At 35.5% G+C, this 14,939-nt stretch overlaps 2 protein-coding genes across 2 annotated transcripts in view; both read right to left on the bottom strand.

The window, feature by feature from the left end:
- LOC119081948 (kinesin-like protein CG14535) overlaps positions 1-14,939 on the bottom strand; it is a 102,643-nt gene that overhangs the window by 77,573 nt on the left and 10,131 nt on the right. The window lies entirely within an intron of this gene.
- Positions 7,701-9,455, bottom strand: LOC119081968 (putative odorant receptor 83c). The gene is made up of 5 exons (XM_037191280.1): positions 9,184-9,455; positions 8,610-9,124; positions 8,176-8,365; positions 7,946-8,101; positions 7,701-7,887 (listed from the first exon to the last, which is right to left on the bottom strand). Exons 1-5 carry the CDS (start codon positions 9,445-9,447, stop codon positions 7,837-7,839), a joined length of 1,176 nt encoding a protein of 391 aa, XP_037047175.1. The 5' UTR covers positions 9,448-9,455; the 3' UTR covers positions 7,701-7,836.

Consider the following 14,939-nt stretch of genomic DNA (forward strand, 5'->3'; position numbering starts at 1 on the left):
AGTTCAATAACTATTTTTACAGTTTGTAATCATAGATCTTCAGTATATTAGGTTTAGGTACAAAATGCATTTTAGTATCATTGAAAATAAAACTACGTTTTTCTTCTCATCTGAATTTTTAGATCGTTAAAATTTTAAAGTATTAGATCGACACATGCTACGTAATATTCAATTCAATTGTTTGGCTCGATTATAGCATTTATATTTGTTAAAAAGTTTCATTTCAATTGATTTTGTTTTAATTGTTGTTAAATTGATGTTACGGTAGTTCAATTTTTTTTTTTTGTTTGTTATCATAGATCTTCAGCATATTAGGTTTAAGTGCAAAATGAATGTGGTCATCATTGTAAATAAAACTACATTTTTCTTCTCAGCTGCATTGTATGCACAGATGAGTTTTTGTTTACATTTCCTGATACAACCGGATTAATTTTTTTAATAGCGAGTCTGCTTTTAGCTTTTGTGATCGGGAAATTTTCAATTCCTCTCTGTTTTTCACAGGATTTTGTAACAACAACCTTTACACGAGATTTTTCCATGGAAGCTTTTTGAATCACAGATTTTTTTGTTACCCCTTCAATCACAGATTTGTTTGGTTTGTTATCACATAATTTATCAACGGGCGACTTTCCTTTCACACCTTTCACCACACAATTATTTGTACTTATATCATTGGCATTCACTTCGACTCTAGCGCAATATTTGCCAATGTTCTTTTTCTTCTTGTGAAACATTTTTGCTTCTTTTTCGATTTGATTGGTAGGTTCGACGTCGATGTTATTTCCACGCAAAAACCAGTTCATTGACTTTGTGAAATTCATTACGAGATAGTCAAAAGTTTCGTTAATCAGCTTGTGCTCCATTGCCATCTTATGTTCTTCAAGACTGCAGCTAGTTTCCGACTCTAATTTAGTTCCTGCAACAGCATACAAATGCATGAGTACTGACTGCAGTTTATGGAAATAAATGTTTCAAAAAAGATATCAAGGACAATGTCCATTCAATATATAATTCTGCTTCCAATAAAAATCTCGAAAGTCGAAAATTTAGAATGTGAGTACAGCTTCTATACAAGTAATAAAAGATGTGTTCATGTACGTAAGATTTTAATTCGAAATGAAATTTGAACTAAATTTTTCTACTGATAATTCGTTCAAAGACTTCTTACCTTGACCGAAACGCTGCTTTAATTTGCTTTCCATGCAAATTTTGGGCAATTCTTCCTCTCCTTGAATCATTAGTGTCTTGAAGCATTTCAAAAATGATTCCGTCGGAGCACAGTCGAATTCAATTTTATCACGACATCCAGTGCAATTTACATCTTTGAGCAGTTTTTTACATATGCCTCCAGCCACATAATCCAAGGCTTCATTTGTTATAAGTTCATAATCGTCGCCCTTAGTGGGCTCATTCACTTTTCCGTCGTTATTTTGAACCGTGATTCCTCCAACACTGCTGCCATTTGGTAGTTGACTTGATGAAAGAAGCAAATTCAAATTTTTCAATAGCGGAGACCCTTTGTCTTCCTTACAATTGGAGTAAATGGAATGTTTGAGGCATAAGTTGTTGACCATCGAAGTTCCGTATGCTCCTCTGAATTCACGAACAGTCGGTGAATAAATAACACTACGAATTCCGCCGAAAAAGTTTTCAAGTGCATCTTGAGTCATGCGTCGAATCGCTACAGTGTCTGTAATTTTGAGCATTCTTCTTGTTATTTCCGACGCACCTTTTATTGTGACGATGTAGTCCGACAGAACTCTGCTCGAATCCTTGCGACCATTCAAATCTGTAAACTTCATTTTCTTAAGCATTTCAACTGCGTAATCCCAGAACTCGAAATGATCAGACGTTCTGCTGATCAATGACTTCTCTTTCGGTACACCACCTCCATTCAGACTGTCAAAAACCTCATTAAAAAAGTGTAAGATGTTCGCAGTTCCAGTGAAGTCTCGCGGAACTTGTTTCCCGTCGAAATCTTGAAGAAACTGTTTCTTGTCGGAACAACTGAAGCCGTAAAAATCCTCGACATCTCTCCACGAAGCAACCCGCTCCGTCGAGATCTCTTTATCAAATTTAACTCTTTCCGTTTGATTTTCAAATTCCTTGATTGTGACGACGTGTTTCAGATCCTTTACCAGTAGGTTGTTTCGCAACGATTTCAACAAGTGTGGTGGGTCATACAAATGAATTATTTTGGAGTCTCTTATCGTATATTCAATGACCGAGTTGCAAATCAATTTAGTACGTAGCTTATTGACGGCAGATCGATTGGTTTGTACTGCATCGCACACGGAGCCAACCACTTTCAGGCCTAAACGAGCCATCAGAACAGTCGGTGCGTTTGCTGCGACTGAGCCCCGTACAAACCCGTATATCTATTGCGTACGTGACCCTAGTGCGTCTGTCACCCTACTTTGACCGTAAGCCTATGCGCAGGTTAAAGTAGTTAAAGTAAAATTATTATGTAATGTGTACATCTTAGAAATTGCGCATAGCGCAATTACGAAGCCCCGTACGACGTTCCTTTCAAATAAAACAAAAATTTCAAATAGCCCTAAAATTTTAATTTATTGAGTATAAATACACATAGGCCTAGTATCGGCCTCAGTCCGAGGATCCAAATTTATTATTTTTTTTCAACTACATTCTATTCGGCCTTTGATTACCTTCCAAATGAAACAAAAATTACGAAAAACGGATGAAATTTGCTCGAGTTATATGTAAAATACACATAGGGCCCTAGTAACGGCCTTAGTCCAAGGACCCAAATTTAATTTTTTTTTTTTCAACAACATTCTATTCGGTGTTCGATTATCTTTCAAATGAAACAAAAATTACGAAAAACGGATGAAATTTACTCGAGTTTTATGTAAAATACGCATAGGGCCCTAGTAGCGGCCTTAGTCCGAGGACCCAAATTTAATTTTTTTTTCAACAACATTCTATTCGGCCTTTGATTACCTTCCAAATGACACAAAAATTACGAAAAACGAATGAAATTTACTCGAGTTCAATGTAAAATACACATAGGGCCCTAGTAGTGGCCTTAGTCCAAGGACCCAAATTTAATTTTTTTTCAACAACTTTCTATTCGGCGTTCGATTACCTTCCAAATGACACAAAAATTACGAAAAACGAATGAAATTTACTCGAGTTCTATGTAAAATACACATAGGGCCCTAGTAGCTTTTCACTTCTAAGGCCCTAACTCACGGTCCACTCAACCGATTTTAAAAAACTTTTTTTTCCTGGATTGGTATTGACAATACCTATCATTTGCCGTGTCATTTCCATCGTTTATTTTGCCATAAATATCACCAAAAGACCTTAAATCACTTAGGTGGCCCTAACTCACGAAGGACCGACCCGAATACGCCCATCTTCGAACTTAGCCTCACTATTTTGACTATCTTTCAGGGAAAAAAAATTTTTGAAATCGGATTTGATTTACTCAAGATATCGACGTGACAGACAGACGGACAGACGGACAGACGGCCCAAATTTTTATTGCGGATTCGTCATCTATGAACATAGGCAAACACTTTGCCTTTACCGTCTGCTTCGAATTCCATCAATTACACACGGCATCGTAATCCTATAAGCCCCTTCGTACTGCGTACGGGGCTAAAAACAAGAATTTGACGATGTTCATGAAATGACACCAATTTAGAAGCAGAAGTTCTGAAAATGTACCTGTATCCAATATCGACTCAATCACAAGTCGTATTAGCTGCGACAATTCAACTGAACCTATGTTTTCGGTTATGAAATACGCGACAGGCTGTTTGAATTCTTTTGCGATGCCACGTACCATGAACACCAAGGCATGCGTACCAAACTTCATCTCCCTGTGATCTCCATAGTCAACAAAACCATCGATGTAATCTTTAACCGAGTTAAAGTCCAGATGCGTTGTAAGGCTCATTTCATCCCAACCGACTGTAACATGCTTATCTACTTCATCCAAATTGTTCACTGAAGCTTTGATCAGTTCCATCAGTTTTGAGTTGATTCCGGCTTCAAATCGTATGAAGGCTGCGTGCTTATAAATTGTAGTTTTGCTTGGACCACCAAAAAAGGATTTGTAGTGTCGATAGGCCTTTGGAGACTGCTTATAAGCAGCTAATGCAAAGTGTTTGTCGTCCTTCGTGTACCGCCATCCTCTTTTTTTCTTCCCGGCATTTCGCAACATCATTTGAACAAAGTTATTTTGCTCCACAGTTAACTTCGTCGACAAGTACTTGTACACCGTGCTGTCTTTAAGATTCTCTAATTCCCTCACTCTTCTTTTTAGAAAAGTCATTCTGGTTGACTGATACCTTAACTTTCTGACAACGGGATCATACTGACGCACTGGCGGCTGTAATTAAAATACAGAATAGTAACACTATATATGTCATCTGCCAAACGTAATCTCAAATTTACCTTGAGTAATTTTGGAGGTGGAGCTGGATGAAAGTCGTTTTTACCATTGTTGATCGTGTCTTTGCACGCAAATTCTGTCATCACTTCGTCGTCTGTGGGAGCTATGTGATCATGTACCATTGGTGTAGCGTCGACAAATCTTTCATCGCTTTCTTGGCTCAGTTCGATATCCATGCCTATCGAAACATTTCCTTTGTCGAGGTCAGAAACGCCTTTAATTCTTTCAGGATTAGCGCTTTGAATATTATACCACAATTCTGGGACCTTTACTTGATGCGATTCGTGAAATGTTTGCGCAATTTGCTAAAAACAATTATTAATCAGTTGCCAGAGTTATTTATGTTTTTGTTTAAAGTCGTACCATACTATTGCGGCAACAGTAGCTATGCTCGGTGACCACATTTAACACAGGCAAATTGAGAGATGGAACGACGCCTTTCTCAAGAAATCTGAAGCAGTTCGACGTATAATCTTTCTTTTTGAAGTGTTCTTGGCACACCTGATGGTAGGTGTTCCAAGCAGTTTCTTTATTCAATTCAAATCGCTTTGTTGCGGCGATCCACTTTTCGCAAACTTGTTCATTTTTAGGGAAACTATGCGTTTTTGCATTTGATTTACAACCAGGAACGCAGCATGCAAATACCATCTAAACCACAATAATTTACATAATTTCGGTCAGCAAATGAAAAATATAATAATGTGAGACTCACTTTGCAATTTGTTTTATGGCATCGTCTCACTAATCTTCAAAATAAATTGATTTGAACGTAAATATAATAACAACACAAATGCTGAGAAAGTATTTTCGTATTTTCGCACGTTTCGTGAGTCTAGCAGAATGAAGTTTGTAACAATGGCATGCTATGGTACCTCTAATATGCATCGGGTAAACTGATGAAAAGTTTAGTTTTATGCTATTTCCGCATCAGGTTGTGGCGTTGGGGTCAGGTCAGATTTTGAAAATCAAGAAATACGACCGTGCTCAGGCCACTCAACCAGACAGTAAACGTAGTGTTTTTTTTAATCCGATTTACGTTTATTTGAAAGGTATTAAGTAGACTATGGTGTTTTCAAAATGGCCGACCTCCGCCATATTTGATTTCATTAAAAGTGAAATATCTCGGTCAAAATGATACTTAGTTGTTGTCATGATTGGTGATTGGTTATACAAAGGTATATACAGCCCTATATTGGACTAATGTACGAACGGTGTATAGTTGTTGAAATATGAATTCATCAAACCTTAATTCGTACGGGGCTGCCCCCTTGCTGTAAGCAACTTTACGTGTTACGGCATGTTTCATTTTCATTTACATTGCCTAATCACGTAAAGCATTGTACTTATTAAATACATAACTAGGAACCTCGGAAGTAATACACTATTAACGAGAGAAGGGTTAAACATAAAATTACATTTCTGCGGAATAAATCATTCAAAAACATTATCGGTCAAGCAAGCTTCTTTTCTTTGATTTATCTTTGTGAATTAACCCAAATTTATTATAAAACGATGTAGGTTAATTGTTCTGAAAGTCACATCAATGCAGCCGTAACCATTTTTTTTTTAAATGGTCAACTGTTAATGACAGTGAAATTGTTAAATATACCTAAGTACTAAGAAAATGTTTCCTTCCGGGTATTTGTTGAGTCGATATCATGTTTACTCAACATATTTGTGAATGTAATTTAGCCGTTTTGTGTGTGGTGTGTTTCTACATGTGGAGAAGATGGTGTAATAGAAACATTCATTAATAATTAATTTTCGTCACTTTAAATGCTGGGTAATATTAATGGATGAACAAATAATTTTCAATCTGAGCGATCAAACATTGATAATAAAATAAGCCACACCAAATATTGTTTATTTGTTCGTTGGATGTTATACGATGTCTCTGTCTCTCTGTGTATATTTAGATATTATTCAGCATCTCAATAGAAAATCAATTACGAAGATTTATTTTAATTGCTTTTTGGTATATATCGTCGAACAGTCTTGTTGCGGTGCGTTGCATTCATGTTTAATAAATCAAAAAAGTTGAATGACTTTTATTATGTAAACATCAAATAATAAAAATGTAATCGTAACGAACGCGTATTACACTTTTTTAGATTCGTACGAAGTAGCGGGTTTTATATTAAGGCAATGTCTACGTCAAAACTGAATAGAAGTTCACATCATCTTTGAGCGTTGGGAGCAAGATGGACCTATGTCTATCTGAGTTCCTGCTTCTCAATTGAAGAAGCCTTCCAAAACTCTAATCTACACTACCTATGACGAAAAGTGTTTGTTCTGACACGTTTGGGTGTTGAGCGTCGTGCCAGAGGAATTGACAATTCGAAAAGTTGACTTCCAGGTTACTTCGAATTTGTCAAGCTTCTTAACGTCATTGAAATTTCGAAACCCTCCGCAAACGCATAACCCAATAAATTTGAATGTTTGATATGAGTTACCAGTGGTCTGATGTGACAGAATCTTACGGGTCATTGTAGCCACATCAATTCTTAAACTCTTTTCTTTGTTTGAATTTCAAAATTTTTTCAACTGAATTTTATGTAAGCGTTAAATCGGTTCAGCGATTGAGGATCCATCTGACAAAAATATTTCCGATTTCATTGTCCAGTCGATGTTTGAATAAATAGCATAAAATTCACGAAATTTTTCCGAGTTTAAATTGAATGTAACCAACACACGCCCTGAATTTCTGATTTATTTAATCGGCCCGTTTCCACAACAATTCTCATCAAAAGCATATTTCCCGAATGCAAATCAGTGTTGCATGCATATGTGTATGCCAGGTAATTACAGATGGAATAATTTATATGGATATGGATGTGTGAATGGACTTCGAAGATGCAAATTATAATGTAATAACCTCCGGTGTTACAGAGATCAAAATATGCACCGCAAAACAACATAATTTACAGGAATGTCGACAATTAAATCATTTCATCTTTTTTATGCATGCTGTAAATAATGAAAAAGTGCGAAAATGCTCTCACTCAAGTTCTCAAGTAGCAAGGAGAAAAAACCATTCGGTCAACAAACGCTTGCCAGTTGCAATTATACAAACAGATCTTAAATGCAACAACAACAACAGCCAACGACTTATAACTTCCAGCGAGTTTAATGCAGTTCGATACTAAAATTCAGTGGTAGAAACGTCTCATTTCTCTAAAGCTCATAAGCTCAATCATTTCTTCAACCGTTGCAAATTCAAATATCCACATTTTCCATTGAAACATTTATTTTGATCTAGTACTTCAACGTCTGAGATGTGTTTGTGTGTGGATCTAGTGAAAATGAAAAAAAAAGTTTTTAAAAAAGTGATTCTGAAACGTTATAGGCAATAGCAAGAAGCGTTGCTTGTTGACATTGGGGCTACCCAGGACCATTTCGTTATTTAATTCTTAATACATTTGATCGATTAATATGTACAGAGAATAAATCGACTTGAGAATCTGTAACAAATCAATGTCCAGTTACCAGTTCCACAATACAGTCATTTCGGAAACACACCGCCATTCCTGTTTGTACATTTAATGTCAATGAGCCCATAAGCTTTACTGTCATCGTACTTTGGGACATCTGGAAAAAGTAACGAAATTCCTTTTGCTGAGAGATACATAAATTGTGCCACGGTACGTTGTAGACAGCTATAGATAATTGGTTGCTCTGGAATCGAAACGAGTGGATTTTTCGTCTCAGTAGCCCTGTTCCGAAACTTAGAAAACGAGACGAGTGTATACCTTCCATTCAATCATTGTTCCCATCAAACAGTACAACGACATTTGATACAACGCCGAAATTGCAACGAAATATACAGCAAACCATTCCGACATTTTTGCAACGAATAGACAAACGCATAGGGTAAATCCACCACAATACAATTGAATGAGACTACCATCCTCAAAGATTGCACACACCTTATTTAAATATCTGGAAGAATGATAAGACGGAGTAATAGTAGATGACATTGCATGCTGCCCCATGCGAAAGTTGACTATCCCGAGCAAAAAGTAATCAAGTAATGGATTATTTTCGCAGAGGGCAAATTGCTGTGTAATAGTCAACTTTTGTATAGGGCAGGCAGTAAACTAACTTTTTGAACTTTTTCACATACAATGTGTTTTAGCATTGTCAAGACTGAAAGTAGCTATCCATCTGGACGCTTAAAACTAACCTTCTCATAAATTGATTTCTCTTGATAGCAGTTGTCAGCAAATCGTTGATGTGATGATCACCGATTCCAATTGAATTGTGAATAGCGAATGTTAGGGCCTTACAGTCCTCCTCGACCAAATCAATTATTGCAGTGCCAGTAAATAAAGTTAATATGAAAATGTAGTCAACTGAATACATGATCGAAACGACAACAACACACAGCACGAGTTGAAAAGCTAAAGCGATAAAGTATCCGTGGATGGTGGTGTCATCGACAAACGGTATTACCAATTCGAAGAACGGGACCATTACACCAAGTACAAAGTAACCGTATAACGGAAAGCACAAAAGTAAAAAGGCTGCAACCCAATGGACAATGATATGAAATGTTGAAACCTGTTTAAACCTGTGCAGCCATTTGTCCAAACATTTTTCCCAGTTTCCCCTTACATTACCATATAAGTCCAGGTTCAACTTATTCAGTTGTTTGATTAAACTTTTATTGGTGATTATTGTGGTTAGCTTCACCACAGCCTGAAAATCCAATTGAATTACCACTTGCTATATTTGGTAACATTGAATTGTTCACATACTTGCACAGCTAGAGGACACAACGTCAAAGGACGAAGCACTGCCATTTTATCCTCAAACTTGGTGCATAAAATATATATTACGGAGAAAAAGTAATGGAACAACAACGAATAATCGATAACATGAAATATGCTAAATTTGAATGGTACACCCGAAATGTCCAACAATCTATCAACGGCAATAATTTTCGAAATTTTTTTATAATTTGAAATGACTTTGCTGTACTTTGCCAGTAGTTTGTCGGAACGAAACTTCATGCCAGACATGTTAGCAACGATTGTCGGATATTTTGACGTTGGAACGCTACTTATACAACGTTCTCTCGAAGAAAAATTTTCTTTCGTTTTTCAATTCAAAAATTAGGTCAGAATTTCGAAGTGACTCTAATTGAAAAGAGTGAAAATGTAGAGGTAATTTGCATTGAAAATTATTAACCGATGATTTGACAATCAGTTCAAATTAAAGGACTCATCCAAGTAGCAATCGAATACATTAATTATGTCTTTCAATTCACTTTAATTCGATTGCACTTCCCATTTAACTGCATTTCATTGTGAAGGGTAAATTAAGAGTACTTAACGGTCGTTTGGCAGGCTGTGTGTGAGTATCCCCTTTAGTTCGATAACAGTCAGACAAGTCTTACACAACTACCGTTATTTTATTCTTACCCTTCGCGTTTTCGAGCTCAGACATACCGTACAAAATCGTCCCATCCGTACCTATTAAATAGAATATAAAGTGCTCGGATATATTACCCAAACCATATGGTTAACCTCTTATTTTTAACCTATTTGTGAGAACGTTCGTTGTAGGTAGTGAGAGAATATTATATATGAAAATAATTCGACATTACATAAGCCACATTTTTATGCGCCTCGCTCAATTCGTTTTGTATTACCAGTGGGTTCAATTCTTTCAAAATTGAGTGCATGTCTGAAACAGACAACATCTCATTATCTCGTCACTTTAGTATTTAATATTCAATAAAGAGCAGAACTTCTTGTAAAGGCTAAATTACATAGTAAAGTTTAAAGAAGAAAATGAACGTTAAACGGGATGTATACCTATATTATGGTGTACAAAGTAATCGTATGATACACGAACCACGTACCTCCACTGTACATGCCAAAGCCAAAATATTATATTGTTTCAAGTTACGTGAATGTAAAAATTCTCTAAATTAAAAGATCAAATATCTGTGATTAATTTTAGTACCAGAGTAATTACTGGTTACGATTCAGTCGTAAAAAAAATTTAATCAAAACAGAACAGTTACGCTGAGTAAAAAAAAGATTATTCATTTTACACCCAAAATGTCAGTCTTTCGAACCATTTTACTCGTATGTTGTTAAAATAAGAAGTAAAAAAAATTGCATGATGTTGTGTGTTACATTCAGATAAAAGGAGGAACTGTTTTCATTCTGCGTTTAACATCTTCATAAAACCAATTCTTATAGCACATAAACCTCTAACTGAAAATGTGTGAGGGTGTTGTGAAAATATATTATATGGAAAGAAACCAGTGCATTAATCCATTATCTGCTACGTATAGCAAAAGCCACATGAAGGAATAATATATTTTTATGTATTTTTCATCGTCTTTATTAGTTAAGTGCATTTCATAACGGGGTTGGAAATCATCACGTTTTTAATCTTAAAGCCGTTGATATGCACTCTCCAGAAACTTTCCCATTGTAGGTATATAATAATACGGAAAATAATGAATCGGAGGGTGACTGATTGTTAATTCCAGACAGAAAACATTTTAAAATGGAAAATTTATTTTTTTTCCTTTCGTTTTTCCTCATTAATGCTGTTCCCAAAGTGGTTCAAGTTGATATTTTTCAATTGAAATGGGTAGAATATTGGTGTATATGATGGGAATTCATTTTTTTTTAATTTCTCTGATATATCTTAATTAAAAACGTTTTTTGAATGAATAAATACTGCTCTCAAGTATGTTCTCGTATTTTAATGCGATATCTATTCGGATTATGAGGTTGGCCAAATGGTCTCACACGTAACTTGATGTGAGCTATATAAAGAGCGGCGGCTGGCTAACTGCTGGTTATTTATAACGATTAATCCATCAAAGAACAAAGAATCTTGGTGAAAATTTTTATTTATTTATAAAGTTATTATGTTTATATTTTGGATATTTAGTGAGAAAGAACAACATAGTAAAATGTGTCGTTACACTAATCAATCAGTTGTCAATCAATTAAATTCGAATTATTTACGAAAAATCGTCAGTGAGTAACAGCAAATCTTCTGTTATATAGAAATCTATATCAAAAACAAGCGATGTCATATGTGCATACTATGAGTAAAGTGAATGTTAAAACAAATGAAGTAATCTACATATTTTCTGTCAAACACTAGGCAATACTTTGAACCGCTGAACAAGAGAAGTAACAGATTCGATGATTTTGCTGCGATACACTCAGGTACTATTTTGAGAAATCGGATTTCTCAAAATTTCTCAAAGATTTCTCAAAGAATTTCACAAAAAATTCTCAAATTTCTCAAATTTCTCAAAAAAATTCTCAAATTTCTCAACAATAGTCCCTGGATACACTTACTGTTACTGAATTTTTTAAATTTCTGTTGGAAGCAAACTGTTTCGATTGATTGTGAGTATTATCCGAGTAGGAAATTCAACCTTTTAGAAACGGCAAACGTATGTTGTTATAATCAACAAATCTTTTACTTCTTTCTGTTTAAAATAACAGGTGTTTCTGAAAGATTAAAGGAGAAATTTAAGGCTCTTTGATTTATGAGGCAACAGGTTGGTGGTCTGGATAATCGCGATGCGAATGTATGAGTGAAATAGAAAGAAATATCCAGGAAAATGTCATGAAACATTTGATCTGTTAGACGTTACTCATACGGTACCATTTATCTAAATAAGAAAAGACCGATATGGATTCCGACTCTAATATCCGTCTTAACATCGACAATTCAATGCTGATTCTTATGGCTCAACGGTCAATCAACCGAATGTTTGACTTATTTTAATTGGTCTATCCACAGCAAGATCTAACAAGATCCGGCAAAACTTAAACATGCAAAATTAAATAATGAGCAAAAACTTATAGAAGAGATGAATCGTTATTCGATTCAATGTGTCAGATAATGTCACGAAAAACAGCATTATTGTTAATAAGCTACATATCTAACTCCAGTTGGTATTATCCATTTATATTACTAATTCACCAGTACGCAAATTCTTCCATTAAAAATTACATTTTAATTGACAATAAAACGTAACATTCGATTTTAAGTCGATAATGTTCACGTCAAAATTTGTATAGGCCATTTATACAAAGACCTCCAATAATAATTATTCAAAACATAAAATTACGCGGCAGCAGAATGTTTTTTAACATTCACTAATCCAATTATTGCGTACCCGAGCGAGTCAACGGTTGTGGATGAGTATATTTTCTAGGTTCTTTTTTTCATCGACATCCATATGACCCGATTGAGTTTTAATTTATAATCATGCCTTCTTATTACTTATACCGATATTGCCGACGACGGCGATGACGTTTATAGTTCTGATACGTGGAAACATTGAGACTCGCGTTTGTTTTATTAGTTTTCGGAATGAAATATTTTCGAATTCTCAGCAGCCTAGCAGCACGTTCAAGAAGTGTTCGAACTGTCACTTTGTCTATGTTTTTGAAAATGGAATGGCGAATTGATGTTTTTGTTTTGTGTAGAAAAACGGCTAAACATGCACGCATGAAAAACGTTGTGCTCACAAATAACTATTGTATCTCTTCTACTTATAGATCGTTGTTGTATTCAGACCATTGAAAAGTGTAAGGGCAATACACTCCTAACATTGCAGGTGATAAAATGAGGGTTCGAAACCGTACATAATTCAGTCCCACCATGTGGGACGTGGGCGGGCGATAATGATAGAAAAAGACTTGGATCTGGTCGTTTCAAAATAAATTCGTCAGATCGCCTTGACTTTTCCAGAATCCAGATCCAATAACTGGCAGACTTGTCCATTTATATGGCAGCCATTTGTTTCCATTCCAACATTTTCGCTCGTGTATACAAACTAAAACACTTTTGACACTAATGCAAGTAAGACAATGTAACGTGCCAACTTCCGCGCATATAAAATATGTTAGCCACTTATGAAAGGGATTCTCTATACTCTCTGGTAGCGTCATATAAACACTGAGCTACTTAAAGAAGTCGGTGTCTTTTATTACTGACTTGCTGTTCATATAAGTATATATATATATAAATACAAGCACTTAAGGAAATTGCAACATTTTTGAGCAGTGAGTGTGTGTACAGTCGCATAGAGCATTTCTTTTTCATCCGTCATTGACGAAAAAGGGGATACAATAATAAATATGTAAGTAATGCGTGCCTAATGCGATTCACATAAAGTATATCGATGGAAAATCTGTATAATGCCGTATATCAAAATCCAATGAATTATAACAATGCTCTACCATATCTAATGTCGATAACGTAGTTGTCATTTATCAAACAAAGTCATCACCATAATCACATAAACATAACCCATCATTTTGAATGAGTGCATGTCTTGTTTATAAAAATGGAAAAAAATTGGTCTGATTTTGGGTTTATATTTAGCGATGAAGATGACGACATAAACAATTCCCATTCTCCCGAGGTACCGTTGATCAATGACGGAAATCTAGACCAGCGTAAAATAGATTGCTACCATTTTTACCTGACGTCGAACCTCAAAACCATTTTTTTTATTTTCCCAGATGAATTTTTTGATACGCAACCTATCATCGATCTTGACGAGTTTTTTATGCACGATTCTTTTGGTGATGTGAATTTTGAACAAAATGTTTACCCCTTCTTCACACAGATGTACGCTAACTGTTTCACTTTACAGATTACAAGAGTTTGGACAATCCGACAATCGACGTAGATCAGTTTTTTTCTGCTGAGAATGATCCAATTGTTCCCGATGCCCACAGTAACATTACATAGTCTCATACTCTTTCAAGTCTTTAACTAGAACTCATTTTATTTTCTCTACGACTTCCTAGCTTCCTCTAATCTGAACTGCCTCGAAATTTTGAGTAATCCTGACGACGACGAAAGCAACAATGTGAATCCAAATGATCTGGTTCGTGCAGTCAAGAAGAAAAAAATAAGTAAAAGAGATCAGGCGCGTCTTCGTCGAGAAAATGGTTTCTCCTATTTAGGATATTCGAAGCAAAATTCCAAAATCAAACAAAATATGGAGAGACCACCTCGAAGACAAGGGACATCTTGTACGTCGCCTTTCTGTTTGAAAAGCTCCCTACGGCAATGTAATCTCTTTCCTAAAAATGAACGACCTGAATTGTTCAAAAAATTTTGGGCTATGAATTGGGATCAGAAAGAGATTTATATTTGCCAACTAATTGAAGAGATTGCGATAAAACAACGTAAAACTGAAAAGATACAGTCACGCCGAAATAAATCTAAACGGTACTTCCTTATAACAGCGAAAGGTGAGCGTCTTCAAGTTTGTGCAAAAATGTTTTTGAAAACATTCGGATTGAATGAAAAAATGACCAGAGTTTGGCTCGATCATGAAGAAGAATTTGGTCTTCGTGAAAATCCTGTCGCTGTTCAAAAACAAAAGAATGCGTCACGACAGCAATCTCAGTACAATCAAAATTTATTGGATCGGAAAATTCGACTGTTGACGTTCCTAATTGATTATCCGAAGGTGGAGTCGCATTATTGTCGCAAAGACACA

The sequence above is a fragment of the Bradysia coprophila genome, unplaced genomic scaffold (assembly GCF_014529535.1).
Source record: "Bradysia coprophila strain Holo2 unplaced genomic scaffold, BU_Bcop_v1 contig_373, whole genome shotgun sequence".
In the NCBI taxonomy this organism is placed as follows: Eukaryota; Metazoa; Arthropoda; class Insecta; order Diptera; family Sciaridae; genus Bradysia; species Bradysia coprophila.

Coding starts and splice junctions, on each gene's coding strand:
- LOC119081968 (XM_037191280.1), bottom strand. CDS start 9,447: ATGTCTGGCATGAAGTTTCGTTCCGACAAACTACTGGCAAAGTACAGC. Junction 8,102..8,175: donor GAACAATGATTGAATGGAAG/GTATACACTCGT, acceptor TTTCGATTCCAG/AGCAACCAATTATCTATAGC. Junction 7,888..7,945: donor ATGTACAAACAGGAATGGCG/GTGTGTTTCCGA, acceptor GATTTGTTACAG/ATTCTCAAGTCGATTTATTC.